The sequence below is a fragment of the Microtus ochrogaster genome, unplaced genomic scaffold (genome assembly GCF_000317375.1).
Source record: "Microtus ochrogaster isolate Prairie Vole_2 unplaced genomic scaffold, MicOch1.0 UNK90, whole genome shotgun sequence".
Taxonomy (NCBI): Eukaryota; Metazoa; Chordata; class Mammalia; order Rodentia; family Cricetidae; genus Microtus; species Microtus ochrogaster.
This window is the reverse complement of record NW_004949188.1, coordinates 1,138,830-1,147,561: the sequence shown is the minus strand read 5'-3', so window position 1 is coordinate 1,147,561 and position 8,732 is coordinate 1,138,830. Positions and strand designations below refer to the sequence as shown.

General features: G+C 51.9%; 1 protein-coding gene across 1 annotated transcript in view; it reads right to left on the bottom strand.

The window, feature by feature from the left end:
- Cacna1a (calcium voltage-gated channel subunit alpha1 A) overlaps positions 1-8,732 on the bottom strand; it is a 243,021-nt gene that overhangs the window by 144,376 nt on the left and 89,913 nt on the right. The window contains 1 exon segment of the mRNA XM_026777920.1: positions 1,526-1,617. Coding sequence (XP_026633721.1) covers positions 1,526-1,617 — 92 coding nt within the window.

The window sequence follows — 8,732 nt, the reverse complement described above, 5'->3', positions numbered from 1 at the left end:
TATCTATCTATCTATCTATCTATCTATCATCATCATCATCATCATCATCTATCCATCCATCCATCCATCTATCATCTATCTATTCGTTATCTATCTATCTATCATCTATCTATCTATCTATCTATCTATCTATCTATCTATCTATCTATCTACCTATCACCTACCTATCTCATGAGCTCACGCACCACAGTGAACACGTACAGGTCACAGGGTGACCTGCAGGAGTTGGGGCTCTCCTTCCACGTGGGTCACGGGAATGGAGCTCATATCGGCAGGTGCCTTCACCTTCTTGTTCCCTCCTTCATTGCAGGCACCGTGTGACAGTGACAGAAAGCTGACGAACACCAGCAAATACCTGGCTCACCCCAGTCACCAGGGCCTCTTGCTAGTACTGCTTGTCATCTGCTTTTGATCTAACAGGACCCAGGAGCCGGCTGGGCACCCAGACCCTGGCTGTGGGCATCTTTTCCTGTAGCAGGAACATGCTGGTGGTCAGCAGAGAAACCTCTTTAAATCTGGGTGTGAGTGACTCTGGTCAGTGAGGCCAGCACACTGAGCACAGTGATGGTAGCAGAGCCTAATCCATAGACTGTTCTGGAAAGGAACAGAGTTCAAACTACTGGACGCGTGGAACTGCCAGGAACAGCGTAGCACTTACTTGCTCACCTATGTGTGTGCACACACATGTACTTGGGGGCAGAGGTCAACATCAAGTATGTGCCTTAAATCTCACCAAACCTGGCACTCGCCTGGCCATGCGCTCTAGGGAACCTCTGCCTCCACAGTCCCAGGGCTAGAATTACAGACAGGCTCCACCACACCCGGCTTTTCCACAAGGCTGCTTTGTGACCGAGCTCAGATCTTCATGCCTGTGTGGTAAGCATTCTACCAACTGAACCATCCCCAGCGGCCCAGGGTAGCTGCTTTCTGATTTCTATCACGTGAGACTGTGGGGCAGAAATAACCCTCGACTGAATCCTGAGCCTGCACCGCAGCACCCTCTCCATGGGGTGAAGCCCAGACATCCATGGAGAACAAGCGTGTGGGATGTGTACAGACCCCCGTCGAGGACTCCCCCGAGCCTTGCTCTTCTCATCTGTGCAATGGGCATCCACCAAGTGAGTGAGTGCACTGGAGGCTCTTTCTGCAGCGCTCCATTCATAGGCAGTGAATGCCAACAGTCACCACCACGGGGTCACCACCCAGGCATGGAGTTCCACTTGCTAACTCTCACACAGTCCCTTCTTTTTCATGTGACCCTGATCTAACTATTCAGACACCTGTGCCTACGTTTCCGCCCTAAGAAACAGAGACACTGGCAGAGTTTATGGTTATGGGTGCTGAAGGAACAATGTGGGGAAGACACTCCTGGGAGACTGTGGGTGCTCAATAAAGGCATGAGGCTCTGGTTTGTTTCCAGAGACAACCTCGACCTGACTCCCGGGAAGCCCTGAGAGGGCAGCCTGTCCGAATGGGAGTGAGGGCCCCCAAGCAGACCCTTCTAGAAGGATGGAGACTCACGCACTTGGGATTCCAGACACCAGCTTGAGTGGCCGCAGCACACGAACCGCCCTCAGTGTCCGTAGGTCAAACTCCGTCCCGACGGTGGCCAAGATGCTGCAGGAGAAAACAACAGTAAGACAGGAAAGCGAGGGACAGCGGTAGGTGGATGGGCAGGTGTAGGGCCCTATGAGGTCCCCAGCTGGTGACTGGACATCAGCAGGTCAGTTCCATTGCCTGTCACATGACACTAATGGTTCCTGTCTTACAGAATGAGTGGTGACTTTGTCTTTCTGTGTGTGAGATGCCTATGTGTACCCGTGGGGAGGGTGAAATACCTCTAATCCCAAGCTGCTCATGCGCTGCCTAGCCTGGGGCACATAGCAGTGCAGGGGCAGCAAGAGACACCCTGTTCACGACATGCTTGGTGTACATATGATAATCACAAAAGTGTGTCTGCATGTGCCCGCACGCACGCACGCACGCACGCACACACACACACACACACACACACACACACAATTAAGACACTGTCTCAACTAACCATGTAGACCAGACCGGCCTCAGACTCATAGAGATCCTCTTGCTTCTGCCTCTGAAGTGTCAGGAGTAGAGGCATGTGCCACCATGTGCAGCAAATATACATATACTTAAGACAGAGTATTGAAATATAGCATTCTTATCATGTAGCCCAGGCTTTCCTTGAACTGACAGAAATCCTCCTGCCTCTGCCTTCCAGGTGTGGCAAGCATAAGCCGATATGCCACATATACATGCACATACCACCACCACCACATACATACACACACACACACACACGCACGCACGCACACACACACACACACACACACATTTTTTGAAGACAGTGTCTTATCATATAGCTTGGGCTGGCCTTGGCTGGGCACTTCTGATGTCACAGACGCCTGACTGCTGGGATCATGACCGTGCAGTTTTCTTTGGACTTCTTCAGACTTCCTCTGACAGGCACCATTCTATTTCTGAGCCCCACTTTCCACTTTCTGCATAGACAGAAGCTGTTGCTCAGTGTGTGCAAAGGAGTTAAGGGTCTCTGTGTGTGGAGGAAGCTGAGAGAACCCAGTAAACACATCAAATGTCAGAGTGATGTGTACCGAGGAGAGGCGTGCTGAGAGAAAGTCATGCTGGGCCTGGGGATAGTGTTGGAAGGGAAGTGTGGTATTTACATCAGTATAGGTGACAGCTCTTTATCTGGGGTGGGAGGGGTCAGCTTAGTGTTCTTATCCAGGCTAGGCTCGGGGCCTGGCTCAGTGGTACAGCCCCTGCCTAGACTCTCCAGTGAGGGATTAGTGTAGCTCAGGGTAGAGCCCCTGCCTAGCATTTCTCAGTGAGGTATAGGGGTGGGGCTCAGTGGCAGAGTGTTCGTCTAACATCCACAAGACCCTGACTTTCACCCCAAGTGGAGGGAGGAGAGAACAGACCAGCACTGCCCAGCAGAATCCAGCATTGCAGAGGGAATTTTAACTTTTCTATATTAAACAAATAAAATGAAACAGGTGAAATTAATTCTACAATATAGTTATCTTCTATGCAAAGACCAACCAGTCTCGGTCATCCACAGCGGATGCTTCCAGGATGACCCAGCCCCATCCTGAAACACGGGAGATCACATTCCTTCTATGAAGTGCTGTGGTATTTATGCCAAACCTGCACAAATCCCCCTGTGGAGTGTGTGTATGGGCACACATGTGCTACGGGCCACTTGTGGAGGTCAGTGGACAACCTTCAGACGTGGATCCTTGCTTCCGCCCTTGTTTAAGACAAGATCTCTTCCCTTCTGCTGCATTGGACACACTGATGTTAAGGGCAAGCACCACTACACCCAGATCTTGTTTTTAGACAATTTCTCATTTTGTAGCCCATGCTGGTCCTCGAAGTGGGGCAATTCTCCTGCCTCAACTTCTTGAGTGCTGGGATAACTGGTGTGAACCACCAGCTGGGCAGTGGTGGCGCACACCTTTAATCCCAGCACTTGGGTGGAAGAGGAAGGAGGATCTCTGTGAGTTCAAGGCCAGCCTGGTCTACAGAGTGAGTTCCAGGATTTGGCTCCATGGCTACTAAGAAACCCTGTCTCGAAAAGCCAAACCAAACCAAAAGAACAACATAAAAACTGGTGTGAACCACCATTCTCAGCTACAAACACTGCCTCTGAGCCACATTCCCAGCTCTTAATTATTATTACTTACTATCATTTGTAGTGCTGAGGCCGGGAGTGAAGGCCCAGCCGTGTGGAGCAAGTGCCCTGCCATTGAGACACACCTCCAGCTCTCGGCTCTTTGTGACGTTCTCACTTTGTACCCAAACTGCATGGGCTTTAAACCTGCTGTCTTTCTGCTTCAGCCTCCCAGGTGTTGAGACCACGAGCACAAGCCACTGCGGCAGTCACATCTCCTGCCTGCTCCCACCTTCCACAGCAAAAGCCCCGAACCATTGGCCCCACCCCCACCCACTCCCAGTCTCGTTGTTTCTGCTCCAGCCTCCCTAAACAAGCCACAAAAGGAGTTCAAGGCTACCCTAGGACTAAAACAAATAAATAGCAGGGTGGGGCAAGGTCAGAGCTTGGGAGTGGCGGGCTGGTGAAGAGAGCTGGGCACGGGTATGAAACTGATCCAGGGACACAGCACAGGTTCAAGTTCCTCTGTGGCACAGCGCCGAGGAGCTCAAGTCCAGGGCACAGGCATAAACACTCAGGCTACAGGCCTCCCCGAATGTGCTCACTGTGAGGCCTTAGCTGGAGGCAACACTGGGAGTCACGGAAGGCTGTGGAACAGAGGAGGGACATGATTAGGGCTGGCAAGGGGAGGACAAGCTTGACACCTGAGAGGACAGATTGGTGGCAATGAAGCTTGAGTTAGGAAAGAGCTGTGAGACCGGCCGGCATAATGAGGGCTAGAAGTAGGACAGAGGCGGTGGGAGTACAAAGGAGGCCTTGGGTTATATATAGCTGCCATTAACGCTATGCACCAGGGAGCTTGCTTGGGTGCGCTGCATCCGGCCTGCATCCGAGGCCGGCAGCCGCTCACGTCCCATTTGACAGAGGAGGATGCCAAGACTCACAGAAATCAGTGTACAGAGATCTGAGTCACACCAAGAAGAAACTCAAACTCAGAACCACAGGTGTAGACAGCTCAGGTCCCTACCTCACAGAGCTTGACCATCAAGGGACTATTTGCATGAGGAAGGGGTCATGGTGGGAAGGAAAAGACACTCATTTGTTTGGTCAAGAGAAACTTAGCTACCAGGCTTTCAGGGAGCAGCCTAGAGCCCACAGTGAACAACTGAGCGGAGAGGCTGGTGGAGGGGAGGAGTGGCATCACCCACTGCCCCTTGTATCTAACGAGGAAGTAAGCATTGTGTGGGAAAGGGGGCACTAAGGTGACTCCAGGGTTAGGTGTGGGTGAAAGAGCTGGTGCCAACAGAGGTGGGGAGAGCTCGAAAGTAGGAGGTTCGCAGGGTATCAGGACTCAGGGTGGGCATGCTGAATCAGAAATACCTAACTTAAAAGCTTCCAGTAGTGCCAGGCACTGTGACCTCACCTTTAATCCCAGCATTCAGGAGGCAGAGGCAGGTGGATCTCGGTAAGTTCCAGGCCAGGCTGGTCTGCTTAGTGAGATCCTGCCTTAAAAAAAAAAAACAAAACAAAACAATACAGCTAACCAAACAAACAAACAAAAATTCCCAGTAGCTTTCATGAAACTTGCGAGAAAATCGAAACCCTACCATAGTCATGAGCGCTCGCTGGGCTGGGCCCTTGCTGCCCTCATTGGATACTCTCCCAAATGTCTTCTCGTTCAGGCATCAGGGACAGTGTGAATCCCCAGCATCTCTTCTCCTTCACTGAGCTGCAATTCAAATCCTTCTGGTCCAAATTCAGATGTGTGTCCATGCACTGCTTCTGATGGTCACTTCCTCAGTGCCAGCCCTAAGAGGACAGTCTCCTTTCTTCTGGCAGTGCCCGCGGTACCGCACGCTTCCTAAATATCTGGTAGGTGAGTGGTACAGCATGACACGCAGCAGGGTGACAGGCAACCGAGTGTCCCCGAGGAGACGGGTGCGGTGGAAAAGGAACGGCTCTTGGTCATAGGGGAACTAAGAAAACCCAGACAGCGAGGACAGAGCAGGAGTAGGAAACCTCCACAGGTGTGGCTGAGCATAGACCCAAACCCACAAACAAGCAGCCTCCACTTTCTGCAACGAAGGGCTCAAAGGCTCCGAATCCAAATTCTTCTGAACACGCGCTGTGTGGCCTTGGGCAGCTCACCTCAGTTCTCGGTGCCTCAGTTTCCCTGAGTAAAATGGAGATGGTGACAGTACTTCTTCTATAGATGGAACAATCTCTGGAATGTGCCCTCCCTCATCCCGGCCTTGTTCAATCTCTTATTTGTGGCCAGGTTCTTTTGGAATTTGCTCCCATCAGGTTGCAGCTCTTCTCTGCTGGTCGGAAGTGGGATGCAAGTGTGTACTTCCATCTCCCCCCTGCATGTGGTGTGCATGCAGGGGAGGCCAGAGGGTGAGGTCATCATGCATCTCCCTTCCACATTATTTACTATCACACGGTCTCTTCACCAGACAGAGCTGGTACATCTGGCATTCGCATGAGCTCTGGGAATCTGAACTCCAGACCTCATGCTTGTACGCCATGTCCTCAGCCCCATCAGTAAGTATGAAGAGAGGCGGCAATTACCATACATGTGTGAATGAGGCAAGGAGCACGTGACAAGGTCTTGGGGTTGGAGCTTGGAGTGGGCAGTGAGGTTGTCGGCTGAGAAATGGGGCAAATCGGAGTGAGTGTGGAAAGCCGTGGAGCTGAGGAGAGCTTTGATGGCTCCCCACCCCAGCTCACACGAGGCACCTGCTTCCCAGACTCAGTCCCAGCCCTGGAGGTGAAGCCTGGGAGCATGGCTGTTTTCCACTCATGGGGTTGTCGTGTTGCCCCTGAGTTGGACAAATCCACTTGCTGGTACTCTGAGGACCCACGAGCTCCTCCAATATGCCTGACGGACCCTACCCTTCCCTGGAATGGGGCTGAAGCCAGGAAGAAAGCACTTCAATGGACAGAAAGAGAGGTGCTCACGAAGAGTTCAACAGCGAATGGGGTGCGTGAAACACACATTTAATGCCAGCATTTGAGGGACCACGGCTGGTGATCTCTGAGTTCTAGGCCAGCCAAGGCGACACAGTGAGACCATGTCAAAAGAGAACTCAGGTGAAGAGGAACTCTCTACCCTGTCCTGTGAGGATGAAGCCAGCAAGAGTGTCACCTTGTGTGTGGAGAGCCAACTGGCCTTGGGTTTCTGAGCCTTCAGCCTGAACTTCTTTCTCCCTTGTGTTTCCCCTCAGGGAGCAGACTGTAGTGGTGCACCTGGCCTTTTCTCTTCTCAGGAGGACTGTCTTGGAGATCCTTTTACTAAAACCTTCAGAGTCAAACTAATCAGGCAGAAGGGCTCAGAGAGCAGCTTCACCTTGTGTCTGAACAGGGCACTCACCCAAGTGTCTTTTACATGTTAGCCCCTAGTCAAGTTTTTAAGGTTATTAGTTTTTGCAGTACTGGGAGGATGGAATCCATACAGGCCACAGCCCCTCACTGAGGATTCTAGGCTGGTCCTCTGCTGCTGAGCCATGCCCCAGGCCCTCACTGGTGGAGACAAGCCTGGTCCTCTGCTGCTGAGCCATGCCCCAGGCCCTCACTGGTGGAGACAAGGCTGGCCCTCTGCTGCTGAGCCGTGCTCTTAGCTCTTCCTACTCTATTTTTATATTTCTGTCTTGTTAGGCAATCAATGTTGAGTTTAATTTGGTCTTGCCGGAATGTGTCCTTGCACAATCACGTGCTGCCCTCTGACAGCATATATTTGTAACTGATATGCCCAGGATGAAGTTAGCTGTCATGTGCCACTGACTGGTTCCACCCAGAACCACGTTTAAGATGCCGTCTAGGAGGAGCTGATGGACAGAATGTCTGGGGCTCTCACTGGGCTTGGGCCTTGCAGTTATCTTTGTCAAGCTTGAAGGGTAATGGACACTGGGAGTCCCTGAGCATGCTCGCAGAGGGCCATGTGGCCACAGTGCCCCTCAGTTCCTGGAGAGGGGGCCTGGACCCAAAGCCACCGAGCACAGTGGATCTTCTGCATCCCCGGTTGCACGTCGCCGCTCTCCTCACCTGGGGTTGAGAACTATTTTACAAAGCATGAAGGCATGCATATAACCTGGGTGATGAGGTGACACAGTCAGGTGTTGGGCCTCCTCTAAGGCTGCCTGGACATCTGAGGGAGGATGTGCATAGTCCTATGAGGGTACTCCAGAATGGCCTAGGAAGGATCCCAGCATCGCAGGGTCCTGGAGTGGATGTGGAGGGACAACTGTGTCGCAGTGAGTACTGGAGCTGAGGCTAATAAAGGGCTGAGCTTTGAATTGTATCAAAGCCTCATTTTATGATTAGAGAGTGTATGTGTCTGATGTGTGCTTGTGCATATGCGTGGGTCACTTGTGTGTATTGGGATTAGAAGACAAATTTTGGGAGTGTTTTTCTCCTTCCATCAGGTGGGACCTGGGGACTGAACCCAGGTCCCCAATAAAGGTGGCAAGTGTCTTTAGCCAGTCACCTTGCAGCCCATCATTCCTTTACATCCAAGCCCGTGGGCCAGTATAAAAGTGTGCCGTGATGTGGGTGTGTGGGCTCCCTCTTAACACCCTGTCAGTATCCCCACCAATCTAGACAGTGCTTGTGCCTCTAATCTTGTGCCAATTGCTATCCAAATGATCGATGAAAGTGGGGTCACTCAGAACCTGTAACAGCCTCCTAGAGGTGACTCTCTTCATACAACGGATGAAGCAACCGAGGCACAGAGAGGCTAAGTCATTATCCCAAAGACACACAGGCTGTGCACTCACGAGGCTCCAGCCTCAGCCTCCCAAGGGGTGGGATGACAGGGCTGTGTCACTACTCGGGTTCAGAGCTTGTACTTTTGAGATTCCCTGTGCCATGAGGCTCTGTCCCGGCTCCTCTGCCTTACCCACCTTCCCCTGAGCACTGCACCCACATGCAGGGAGCACTTCTCTCCCTTCGTCTTTTATTTATTTATTTTTTTTTTTGGTTTTTCGAGACAGGGTTTCTCTGTGGCTTTGGAGCCTGTCCTGGCACTAGCTCTGTAGACCAGGCTGGTCTCGAACTCACAGAGATCCGCCTGCCTCTGCCTCCC